The sequence below is a fragment of the Colletotrichum chrysophilum genome (genome assembly GCF_026319265.1).
Source record: "Colletotrichum chrysophilum strain AFK26 chromosome Unknown scaffold_152, whole genome shotgun sequence".
In the NCBI taxonomy this organism is placed as follows: domain Eukaryota; kingdom Fungi; phylum Ascomycota; class Sordariomycetes; order Glomerellales; family Glomerellaceae; genus Colletotrichum; species Colletotrichum chrysophilum.
Window position 1 is genome coordinate 23,871 of NW_026517439.1, and position 12,317 is coordinate 36,187.

General features: G+C 55.0%; 4 protein-coding genes and 1 non-coding gene across 5 annotated transcripts; 2 read left to right on the forward strand and 3 right to left on the reverse strand.

Annotated features, from left to right (window-relative positions):
- Positions 1-1,032: 1,032 nt before the first annotated feature.
- Positions 1,033-1,782, forward strand: COL26b_011803 (uncharacterized protein; the record flags this gene model as incomplete). Its single annotated transcript, XM_053184460.1, has 1 exon — positions 1,033-1,782. The coding sequence occupies one exon, from the start codon at positions 1,033-1,035 to the stop codon at positions 1,780-1,782; it is 750 nt and encodes a 249-aa protein (XP_053031579.1).
- A 116-nt stretch (positions 1,783-1,898) lies between these two features.
- On the reverse strand, positions 1,899-1,980 carry COL26b_011804. Its single transcript has one exon. It is a non-coding gene; the product is annotated as a tRNA-Asp (tRNA).
- Positions 1,981-2,750: 770 nt separating this feature from the next.
- On the reverse strand, positions 2,751-3,600 carry COL26b_011805 (uncharacterized protein; the record flags this gene model as incomplete). Its single annotated transcript, XM_053184461.1, has 3 exons — positions 2,751-2,773; positions 2,881-3,111; positions 3,162-3,600. 3 exons carry the CDS (start codon positions 3,598-3,600, stop codon positions 2,751-2,753), a joined length of 693 nt encoding a protein of 230 aa, XP_053031580.1.
- A 113-nt stretch (positions 3,601-3,713) lies between these two features.
- On the reverse strand, positions 3,714-5,707 carry COL26b_011806 (uncharacterized protein; the record flags this gene model as incomplete). Its single annotated transcript, XM_053184462.1, has 2 exons — positions 3,714-5,274; positions 5,529-5,707. 2 exons carry the CDS (start codon positions 5,705-5,707, stop codon positions 3,714-3,716), a joined length of 1,740 nt encoding a protein of 579 aa, XP_053031581.1.
- A 926-nt stretch (positions 5,708-6,633) lies between these two features.
- On the forward strand, positions 6,634-8,304 carry COL26b_011807 (uncharacterized protein; the record flags this gene model as incomplete). The annotated part of the gene is made up of 4 exons (XM_053184463.1): positions 6,634-6,823; positions 6,871-7,415; positions 7,463-8,070; positions 8,142-8,304. The coding sequence occupies 4 exons, from the start codon at positions 6,634-6,636 to the stop codon at positions 8,302-8,304; spliced, it is 1,506 nt and encodes a 501-aa protein (XP_053031582.1).
- Positions 8,305-12,317: the final 4,013 nt, after the last annotated feature.

Genomic DNA, 12,317 nt, shown 5'->3' on the forward strand with positions numbered 1-12,317 from the left:
TTGTACCTTCGATCGTCTGGAAATGCGTCATACTTGTTGTACACACGACTTAGACTGTCATGACATTGACACACTAGAGCCGCGTATCAAACTCATGGATTATACGGAGGCCGAAGAAATACGAGATGAGGACCGATATTTGGCGGAGACTTTGGAAGATCTCATGGTTGAATTCAAGCCAAGGCTGGGTGACAGGACGCAGTCCTTTCGTGTCTTCGGGGATTACTGGAATAAGCGAATGGATGAAGTGAATAAGGGGAAAGATTCGATATCATTGGAGGGAGCTGAGGCATGTGCCGACATTGGTGTTTATCTCAAGGCGCAATGAAAGTTTGCTTCCTTATTAGTTGAAGGAATGATTCGGCCAGGGACCGTTTCATATCTACCATATGCCTCTTGAAGAAATGTCCCAGTTCTATGTGTGTACTCGCACAATTAGTGGCTGCCTATCACGTCGCCATTGAACAGCATAGCTATTCAAAAAGAATCAGGGTTATAGACGATGATCTGCGTTGCGGACGACACTTATTTTCATCTTGAAAATATGCTATCTAGTCTCACATTCTGCACAACGTTTCCCCTTTACCCTTTTTCTGTCTTTTCAATTGCCGGCGTCAATTTTGAAAAGGGATCGGTTCGTCCATAATTAACTCTAACATTTGCAACGGAATTATACGCTCTTCTGTTCGTCATGCCAGCGCATACAGGATTGTCCCTAATCACAATGTGCCTACAGGCGTGGAATCTTCAAGTATTGATAGCCAATGATTGTTATATCCGAAGTCCTCAGCTTGCGATCTAACAGACCTGGTTGACCGAGATTGTTACATGGCTCAAGCTTCGAATCGTAACATTACCGCCGGTGAAGGTTTACCGGTGGGATGAACTCTTTAAAACCCCCTTGCAACAACTACAACAGATTAAAGTTCACGGAGTTCATCACATTGATGCCCACCCCAACTCCCTCGCCCCTCACCTCCTTTTCCCAACTCAACCCAACTTCAACCCCAACATTACCAAACGTCGTTCACGATGGTCGCCCTGACTCTCACCCTCCCCCTCGCGACCCTCGCCGCGGCCGCGCCAGGGAAACTCGGCATCGTTGTCGCCCGCTTCAAAGAATCCCTCGACCCCTGGGCGCCGCATTCCAACCTCACCACAATCTACGCCAAAGGCAACGTCCCGCAGGAAAACGACACAATCCAGCACTCCTCCTTCCGCTCCTACGTCCCGCTCCCCAACATCGGCCGCGAAGGCCATACGCACCTCTTCCACATCGCCACAAACTACGACACCCTCGACGACGTCATGATCTTCACCCAGGCGGACCCGTTCGACCTGCTCGCGCCCGCCGCCACGACCCCGGACCAGATGATCGAGAAGGCGCTGCAGGTCCCCGCCGACGACGTCACGCCCTTCAACCCGACTTTGTTTCATGACGTCGCGGACTGGACCAAGATCGACTGGAACAGTTCCAAGCAGGCGCTCTGGATCACGGAGAGCCAGAAGAAGACGCTGGCGCTGGCGCCGTACACGCCCGGGCAGTTCTGGACTAGGGTGGTCGGCAGCCGGCACCCGCCTGCGATCCGGGCGATGCACGGCGGCACGTTTGCCGTGAGGCGGGAGACGATTCAAAGGCTTCCGAGGGTTGTTTATCAGAAAGCGCTGGATGAGTTTGAGAAGGCGAACTCGAGCAACCCTGAGATCGGATTCTTCATGGAGAGGATGTGGGCGCCGATGTTTTCGGACAAGTACAGGTTGGCGGCGGTCGAAAACCCGTGAGGGTGCATCTAGTGCTAGGCAGCGGTGGAAAAAGAGACGTTGATAAAAAAGTAGAGGCAAAAACTTGCGCGAGAAGATCGAATAGAGAACGCATTAGCAACAAAAAGCAAAAGAAACTCCTCGACGGGGAATTGAACCCCGGTCCCCGGCGTTTAGTACAATGACAAGCCGATATCCTCACCACTAGACTATCGAGGATTTGCTGATGGAAAAGGATCAAAGTTTGCATCTGATCAGCCTCGCGCGCAAAAGTGGGGCGACAAGTCTACCGAATGTCCACAAACACCAACGCGCAGTTCAAGCCGAATAGCCCCCCTATTTTTCCTACGCTACAACAACTACTTTTCCTATCTTTACTACTATTGTTTACATTAAATTTACTATTCTTATTACTGCTATTATTACTACTATTATTACTACTATCATTGTCGTCTATCATCGTCATCATCTGCCGTCGTCCTCTGTCGTCGTCCTCTATTGTCGTCGTCGTCTATCGTCATCTTCTATCGTCGTCCTTGTCAAAGTTACCCGACACACAGGACATCTAGTCGTTTAGACACAGGAAAATTTAGCGGTCTCAAGCCGAAAAGGCATAAGTCGTAGGCGCCTTTCAATTGTATTCATTTAAGTTCATTAAGTGCTTCAAGCCTCAGAAGAAAACCAATCGTTCCCCTCGTGGACGCACAGTCTTTGCTGCCTGCCAAATGACAATCGCTCCACCCCAACGCCGATGCAGAACCCATCCCGGTATTACTCCGCTTGCCTGAACCGGCACCGCTCTCTCTCATGGGTATCTCTGTACCATTTTGTGGTCAATTGTTTCGTGCAAGGAAAGTTCCTACACTGATAGGGCTGTCTCTTCTCGCGCGTGAACGCACACCCCTCGCGGATGTGCTTGTTGCGGTTGCTGACGCTGGAAAACGTCTTGGTGCACTGCGGCGTCGGGCACGGCAGCCTACCACCCCGTGTCATGTGGTCGCGCGACGACTGCCTGGAGGCTGTGGAGGCGATGCTACTGCAGAGACGGTTAGCATTGTTCGGTTCGGTTGACCATGAGAACATACCTGATGCTGGATGACGAGACGTTGCGGCGCATACCTAGCGTGTTCAAAGAAGAGAAGCTGCTGTTCGGGGTGATGCCGGCTTCTGACCCGTATGCAGGTGATGGTGGAACGATGGATGGGGTGGCCGATTGAAAAGGGTCTGGCTTGGGTGTGACCAGGACATTGTGCATCGCGAGGTACTCTGCCAGCAGGGTATATGAACGGGCGTATCCGGGAAGGGTCCCGGAGATGGTTTGGAGAATGCGAGTTGTCGAGCCGTGAAGACCTACGATGTTGTTAGCACTGTGGCTATCAAGGAAATTGAGTTTCGCTCACCGATCACCAAAGAGAGAACGACAGAGAATGCGACCGAGGCCAACAGCATCATGGTCGAGGACAGCGCATCTTCCCAGCTATTCGGGAGTGCAGGCGGCGTTCTTGACCCCACTCTCGCCATTTCCTCAAAGCGGTCCATGTGGAGGAAGTCTGCCCACATGAAGTCGTCTTGTTGCGTCGATGAGGTCGAATGAGCTGCAGACCGCGGTGGAGACCGACCTGGGATGGCCTGGCCTTGGGCGACCCCTTGCCGGCTCTCGTGAGTCTCAAACGCCCTTTGAATGGCGGCAAGTCTACTTCCAGACGCGGAGCTTCGCGATGGGGCAGCTTCCCTCCGTCTCTCAAGCGCCAGAAGGCCTTGGACGAGTCCTTGGAAGTGGTGCAGGTTGCCGAGATCAAGGCCGCATGATGGCTCGTCTGCGGGAATGAACTCCCACATTTCGTGTGCAACCTTGTCGAACGGTATACAAGACGAGATGGGCAGAATTGAGCGCCATTTACTAATGTCGTTGCAGAATCTACATTTATATCAGCGTCTGTCACTTTAAGGTATTAGCTTTGCCCAGCATTGCCAACGTACTGGTTGAAGATGGCCCCGTCATTCTTGAAAAAGGTAAGGCAAATGGCATTTCCCACCAACAGCGAGTCGACAACCTCGCCCAAGGCCGATGGCGGGCTGTCTTGCATGAGGCCACGGAAGACACTGATGCCACGATACCAAACGCCGTCGCCATCCATGTACTCGTCTTCCAAGTCTTTCAATTCATCGTAAGTCGAGCGGTTACATACGTCCCGTAGCTTGGAGCACAATTCGTGCATGCTCGTGACGAGATCGCGACCAAGCAAGTGTCTCTGACGTCGCGAGCCTTTGAGCTGCACGGGGTCGTTCCGTAGATTCGACATCGGTCGCCGGAGGGGCCTTTCGGTTGATGTTGACATGCTTTGGTTGACCAACGGGTACGGCGAGAGGGCCTCGTCCCCAGAAGGGAACCCCGCGGCGGACTCAACGGCGGACTCAACGGCGTCTGGCTTGCTCACCGTGAACCCAGCATAATGGTCCATGAGGCTGAGCTCCGCAAACGAGTTGACAGTATCCTCCGGTAGGAGTTCTGCTGGCGGGTTAGTTACACCGGATGACAAGAGAATCTGCATGATCTCCGTGTCGTCGTTGAAAAGCGCAATCGCAGCAGCCTCTTGCGCACCATCGGCCATGATGTTGTGGCTCAGAATCAAGCGCACCATGTCGGCTTGGCCCCAGAAGGCAGCAGCCGAAAGGGGAGTGAGAACAACACCGCTGCCAGCCTCTTCGCCCTGGTAGACACCCAAGAAAGTGGCCCCTTGTTGGAGGAGTCCGCCGACGTGCCCTGAATGACCGAGCCGGATTGCTACATGCAGGGCGTCGTGGGTTATGTCCGCGAGACATGGCCCTTGTTGGCTGTCGCGTTTGTCCTTGGTCCGTGACGCGAGATCCAGAACGTAGCGGTAGATATCTAGACGGCCACAGTCTAGTAGCTTAAGCAGCAGGTCTGGACTCGTCTGCCATTCAATCTCGCCGGAGCGCACGACTGGCTCGCACAGCTCATGCAATGATGCGAGGTCACCGGCAAGGGCGATTTCGGTGAATCGAGCACTCAGGCCTTCGAGATAGTCGTCGGTGACTATGTCGGGTATGAGTCCGAGAGAAAAGCAGGAGTCTAGGTCATCCAGGCCGGCGTCGACGCTCCTCTGGTGCATATCATGAAGCTGGTTCATAGTTAACAGCCCTTGTGACGGGTGGAGTTGAACACCAACACCGGCATAGAGGGCCCTATCCAAGAGCAGATCTCGGATGAGAAGGCGTAGCTCGATAGTGGTGGGGTGGTTTGGCGAGATGGACTCGAGGTGCTGCAAATGAGACTTGAGGGTGTTATAGTTGGCCAAGAGGGAAGCAAAGTCGAAAGGGGATGGGATGGCGATGGCGAGAGACTGCAAGAGAGACAGACTGTGGACGTCGAGCTCTATGGTCTTGGCCGGCCGAGACTTGGAGAGAGTGAAGGCCGGTTGAGGGCATGGGGAGGAGTGGAGAGGCAGGTAGATGCCTGAGCCGGGTGAGACGGCTTGGAAGATTTCGCCGCTGTTGCCAAGCTGTCAGTTTGTGGCTGGGATGCCGCGCCGTCGAGTCGGACTGCGCTTCGGTGACGCTGCAACGGCGGAAGATGTTGGAGGTGAGGTCTCAACCCCGGCACTTGCAGATCCCAAAGCAGTTTGAAAGTGTAACAGGCCAGTTTCTACTGTTCTCATCCGCTCAAGGTGTGCATGACACATCCAAAAAGAGTTGCGGGAATCAAATCCTCCGAGATCGCAAGTTATGAACAGCTATTTGCGTACCTTTCAAATACTTCATTATAAGCGAAGCAGGGGACGTCATCAATGAAGTCGTGGGTTCGTCGAGGGGCACTCCCTCCTGTCCCGTTTATAGGCCATGATAAAGCACTTGAGTGAGATTTGAGGTTCTCATCAATGTCGGCAAGACGCAGGTTGAGGCCGAGAGATGACAGGGAAGCCATCTCGAAAGCCTAAGGCGGCATTGGTGTCTAGAACGGGGTTCCAAGGATGATAACGGTAGGGTTTACGTCAAATTAGTGGACGAAGGATGAGTGCATATCACAAAACGATAGAACAGGATTAGGTTCGGTGCCGTGAATTGTGTGTGAAGAAGCCGGAAGACGGGGTTGAAAAAGGCTGCCTGGAGCGGTCCGGCGCTGAGGCTGACATGAAAGGGGCCCCCGGAGGTGTGGTGGGGCCACGAGATTTAGGAATCGGCGGGCAGGTCACGCGGGGCACCGGCTTAGCGGCCTGGGGCTCTGGTTGGGCCGTCTGGGGATCGCTCGGTATGCGTCGGTACGCACTGAGAGAAAAACGTGATGTCCTGCATATTCGCGACGGAAGGGAATGATGGCTGGCTATTCGCTGACGGAACTATACGAGATCGTTCCGGATGAAGCAGCTGGGTTCTCGGGATGGGCGCCCTTGGCTGCCTGAAGTTTAAGCATGTTCACACCGAGATTAGGAACACTGATGGAGCGTGTCGGCATGCATCTCTGTTCAGGTGATTATTTGATACGGCGATCCATTGATCTGAATTGGTTTGCTTACTATGACATTCGGGGTTTCATGAAGATAGAATGACCTGTAAAAATATGGTAGGGAGAGGGAAACAGGATGATATTCACAAGGAAAGAAACAGCTTCAACACTGGTTCAACTGGAAAACCAGGTACGTACCGATGTGCTGACTCATCTTGAGTGCACGTCTCCACCACTGAATTCGGCCCGCTCCCATTGGCCGACGCCTCTTAATTGAATTGTCCCCACGACGCGCTCGACGCGTCCCCTGCGACGCCGACACCCCAGCCAGACGCAACATTTCTCTCCTCACCACCACCAGAACCCGTCGTCATCCTCGCCAACCCACATGCCCAGATAACCTCAAGATGTTGAAACAAGACTACAACCGGATCGACCCCAAGCGGCGTAATGTCCTCGACCATCGCAAGAAGCAGTTCGCGTCGCCCACGTACAAGGAGGCCGAGTACCCCCACCGCCTCAACTTCTACGCCGATGCGCCCACGGCAGACATCACCCTCGAGCAGTTTGAACAATGGGCCATTGACCGCCTAAGGAGTGCGTCCTGTGCTTGACCGATCCATACCACCTGCTGACATGTCCAGTCCTCGCCGAGCTCGAAGCCTGCGCCTTCCGCAACAAGTCTCCCCAAGAAGTCGCGAACCACATGAAGCCGCTGCTCGACAAGTACCTTCCCCTCGAATCGAACATGTCACACTCGCCGAAGCTCTTCTCCCAACGCCAAAAAGACCACTACAGCCACTTTATCCTGCGCCTGGCCTTCTCGAGGACAGAAGACCTCCGCCGCCGCTTCGTCCGTGTAGAGACCATGCTCTTCCGCCTGCGGCTAAACAGCGACGACCTGAGGGAGCGTACTGCCTTCGTCAAAAGTCTGAGTCTCGACTGGTGGGAGACTGTCACGGAAGAGGAGAAGACAATGTACGCTCAAGAGCTGAAGTCCATGTCACGCACGCGAGGCGCCAACGCCATGGAGGACGACGACTGGTTCAAGGTCGACTGGGACCGTGTACCGGAACTCGTGGAGCAGCGCAAGGTGTTTTTGAAGAAGGGCAAGGCATTCGTACCAGGGAGAGAACAGGCCAGCATGGTCGTTGGCGAATTCGTCTCCAGGTTGGAGAGGCAGCTGGAGGTATGCATCACCGACATTAGGAGGGAGACAAAGACTAACGCCAACAGCTCACGGCCCGCGCGCTCCCCCGTCTCGACGAGGACGACCGCCTCACTCCAATCCTCGATCACCTCTCCAAGAACTTCATCACCCCCGACAGCTCCTACAGCTCCAACACGGGAGCCCCCGTCGGCGCCGAGATCACCGCCCGCAACATCGACAACCTGGCCCAACACTTCCCGGCCTGCATGTCCCACCTGCACCGCTCTCTTCGCCGCGATGCCCACCTCAAACACTACGGCCGTCTGCAGTACACCCTGTTCCTCAAGGGTATCGGCCTGAATCTCGAGGAGTGCCTGGTCTTCTGGCGCCAGGGCTTCCGCAACATCACCGACGATACGTTCAACAAGGAATACCGCTACAACGTGCGGCACGTCTACGGCGACGTCGGAGGCGACTCGAACCGCCGCGGCGGCGGCTACAGCCCATTCAGCTGCCAAAAGATTCTGACCGAGCACCCTCCCGGCCCAGGCGAGGCCCACGGCTGCCCCTACCGCCACTTTAACCTCGAGAACCTCACGACGCTGGTACAAGCCATGGGCGTGAGCGACCGGGCCACTTTGAACGGAGTCAAGGAGGATAAAGAAAACCAAAAGTTTCACATGGCGTGTAATCGGTATGTGTCTACCCTCAACCAGCCCTACGGCTGGTCAGCCGCTCCATTCACTCTGACCAACACATGCCTAGCGTGTTCGAGCACCTTCACAAGCAGGAACTCAAAAAGGCAAAAGACGAGGGCGTCTTCACTTCTGCACAACTCGAGACCATTGTGCACCCTAACGAATACTTTAAGCGCAGCTACCTGCTCAAGAACCTCGACAAGCAGGCGGACGTCAAGATGGAGGAGTGAACAGAGTAAGGCATGCAGGGCAAGGGTCACGAGACGGCTCAGAATGCCAGAAGCTCCTGGTTTCTCAAGCTTTGATGAAGCTTTGATTAAGCTCTGTCTGGCTCCGTGGGGGAGGAACGGCAGGCTTGCATTTGGGCCTGACTAATGAAGGGTGGCTTGATGAAAGGGCGGGTTCCACGACGGTCTGGACCTTTTTGGGAGGCGTTGGATAAGACACTGGGCAAATGTCTCGCAGGATTACACTTATGAACATACAAGAGGCAGCCAGCAGCTTGGTTCCGTCTCTCTCACGGACCATGAGTATAATTCGGCGTTCAGGATTTTGGAGGGGTGTATATGCAGCAGCAACACGTTATTTTCTGACGGAGCAAGGACAAAGTCGACTGTGCGTACTTTGAGTTGTTTTAATGAGTTTCTCACGAGGCATGTTCCTTGCGGGCATTTGACATTTTCCACGTGCTCGTGTCTTGTTTCACCTCAAAATTTGAAGGAAGAAGAAAGGAAGAGGAAAGCGCCAAGCTGCCGATTGTTTCCCGCATAGTCCCTTCGGAACCGGCACGTCGCAGGAGATCTGGACTTTCCGTCGGCCGCGGAGGGAGAGAAACAGACAGACACACAAAGGGGAGTGCCAAGGTGGGATCCGCCGTACATCGATCGGGGTGCCGCTTCGTTCGGTTTCGTACCTCGGGAGGCTTGTCTTCATTTTGTTCTGAACCTTTTGCAATACCTCGGCTTCGGCGGGCGGCAGTTTTGGAGTTTCAATCCGCGGACGGTGTAGGCGAAACGGACGGACGGACTGAGCCGCGGCCCTTTGCCTTTGAGGGAGAGGAAGGGAAGGGATGAGGAGGCTAGAGACGGGCCGTTTCTGTTGAGAGAGGATTTTGTCTTTGCCGTCTGGGCGGAGGCAGCCAAGGACCTCGGATGGGTGAGGGGAGTTTGCGTGGAGTTGTGTGTTTGAGGCGGCATGCTGCTCGTCCGCGAGAAACACCGAGGAGGATACGGCGGAAATGCACACGCTGCTGAGTTACACGGACTTTCAAGACGGCCAAGGGAGAGCAGCAGCAGCAGCTTTGCAGACGGAAGGTCTCGACTTTGGGCAGGTGATGCATATCACGGGAGTCTTTGCCTGTCTGTGGCCTGCGTTCCTGCTTTTCCCGTGCCTTGCACTGCAGCACTTTTTTCATCCGAAGAAACGTTGAGGCGCGGTTGGAGATTGATTTATGTTCCTGGCGCTCGAATCGAGCGATTGCGGTGGAATCTGTTGGCTCGCATGGCGCTTTTGCGACAGGCGCGTGTTGCGCGCGTGCGCTCTCAGGCCATCAGAAAGGAAATCATGTGGGGAGATTGTGTGAAGCTTTTCGCATTGGATGGCTTTGAAGCCGTGTCTGCGATGGCGGAGGGCTGGAATGGGAGGCTGCGATCACCCGTGCGCGTGTAAGTGAGCTGATGGGACGATGTGTTTGTTGGGCGGCGAAGATGAGGGCTGCGCCTAATTACACGCCTTTTGTGCAAAGGTCACGGCAAGAGAGGGCATTCGCATCTCGTAGGATGTGGGCTCACGTCTGGGTGTTGGTGTTGCGCGCGTGATGAATGGTGACTGACTGTCCATCAGCATACCATCAACAGCGAGCGCATGTCTCTCACTACCCGTCACGGACCTCTCTAGAACCTCAACCAACTAAGGGCAATTTCGGGAAATCGAAAAAACCCAACCCGCTGAAAAGCAACCTACAATGAGCGGTGCCCGAAGGTTCCATCACTTTCCCCAGTTCTACTTCGTAGCTTCCCCAGCCAGGGCGTTGTCTGCCGCAGTCGTCGGCCGGTCTAGACCACCGTCAAAACCTCTCCAGGCCAGGTTTTGGAGGGAACTCGGGCCAGGGGTGGTCTAGACCCTTTTGCATGGGCCTTGGTGTTCCTCCTGGCCCCTGGTCGACCGTTGTGCTCTGCTCTCGCGATGGACGGGTGCGGGCGCGGGCTGGGCCTTGATTGAATCTTGAACTGCCCGGGGTCCCTGTGCCTGAGATGAGGCTTTGCAGCGGCAAGGCAAAAAAGTGAGGGAGAGAGAGAGGGTCGCGATGGACGTCGCTGTTTGCCATGCCGAGGCTCGCCGATCGGAACGAATGAAATTGTCCCTGCGGTTGCGACTAGCTTTTCTGCAGTGGAGCTGGAGAAAGCTGAGGCTCTGTCTTGAGGCCGGTCTGGTCTTGTCTCTGGTCTTGAACCCCCGTTGCCCCATGATTTGCTATGCCATGATTCCACAGGTGTGCCCTGGCAGGTGAAATGAACCGAGGGGGTAAGGCAGGTGGGAAATGCTGGAGGATCTAGAACCTGGTGGTGTATCTGTATCCATCGTGCAGCTATTCGCGATATGTCGAATATGCAACAACCAAACACACGCCTGTCGGAGAAAAAGCAGCTTAAATCATCGTGACCCTGTTTCTGGCCCCCTCCCCTCCGTTTCCGTGATTACCGTAGTGAATGGAAACACGGTTCGAAAAAAGGGTGACGGGGGCCCAGCCAGGCCTACGCAACTTCGCTACGCCGCGCCGCGAGAAGGTCCAAGGAAACTAAGGTAATTACTGAATCCAGAAACGGGCGTGCTGCTGCAAGCCTGGATCCGGGAAAACGGAGGATGGGCGCCATTAACGGTTCGCCGGATTATGCACAATGACCTCACCCCAAGGGGGGAACCGCACCAGCTTGGCCTCGACTCACCTCACCCACCGACAGGTTTGACGGGGGGCCAGACCACCACCCCATACTCAGATGAGAGAGCAGCAGCATTCGGGTGAGAAGCAGGAGATAGATGCACACGCCCTTTTCGCTTTCCTCCTTTGGGGCATGGGATGCAGGACCTTACAGATGCTGCTGCTGTGTTCCCCCGCCCGCCGTACAGACGTGGGTTGGCCGCATCGTCAGATTTTCTCAAATAGCAACATGGACGCAACGCTAGAGATGTAGGGTAAGCCTGCCGTAGCTCAGCTTAGCCTCGGAGAGGCAGGGTGCGTCAAACGTTCTTGGACGCGACGACGACACTTGGCCAGCCCAGACGCACGCGAACCAAGGCCCTCAACACCATGAGCAATCAGGGCTCAGGGTCCCCAACCCAACCCTCCTCCATCGTCATCAAGGACCCTGGGGCCGGATGATACACCAGAAAAGAACGAGATAGGGGACTATCTTTGGGGGTGGTGCCCTGTACCATTGAACACGCAAAGATGAGCCAAGCTACTCTTGGGAAAACTATCCCGCGACAACATGCACACTCCCTACCCTTCAACTTGTCCAGCCCCCGTCTCCATCTCACCATCTTGAACCCTTCGAAAAGCCGACCTAAACCTGACTCTAGTTACTGCAGCGTCCACTGGGGCAGCCATCAAGCACGTGTGTCTTGGATCAGGAAAAGCCAGGCTTGGGGGCATGTTTCGGACGTCTGTGTGTTGCGGATGTATGAGTTGGTTATGTGGTTATGACGCCAGACCGGACCCCGGGTGACGAAATGCCGTGTGCCTAGCGGCTTCTCACGCCCTAGGTTATTCGGTGGCCCTCTGTCTCTCTCATTTGTCGGCGTCAGTCAGTCAGCCATCTGCTGTGCGACTGAGACAGACCTCCGCCGGGACCGGGATTCGAGATCAGGCGTGGATACATGGCTCCGAATAGTGGCATTTTGTGTTTTTCCCTCACCCAAATGTCCCATCAGCAATCAGCAGATGCGCGTTATCTGCCGATGTGCGAGTAAGGCGCCGCTTGGCTCTGCCTTGGGCGTTGGTTGGGAGCCCGTCAATTGGCGCCTCCGGCCCAATCAATCTATATTACCTGCAGCGAAGATCAATCTCAAAGTTTTTCTGCGCAGCGCGGAGATGGGGCCCTCGGGAGACGTCAGTGTAGATCACCAGTCACTGTGGTGCCGCGAACCCGACTCCACGGGTTGGGTTTTTGACTCGGGCACGAACGGTGGCTTTTTTCAGGCAGATGGACATGAAAGCTATGAGACAGACAGGCAGACAGACAGA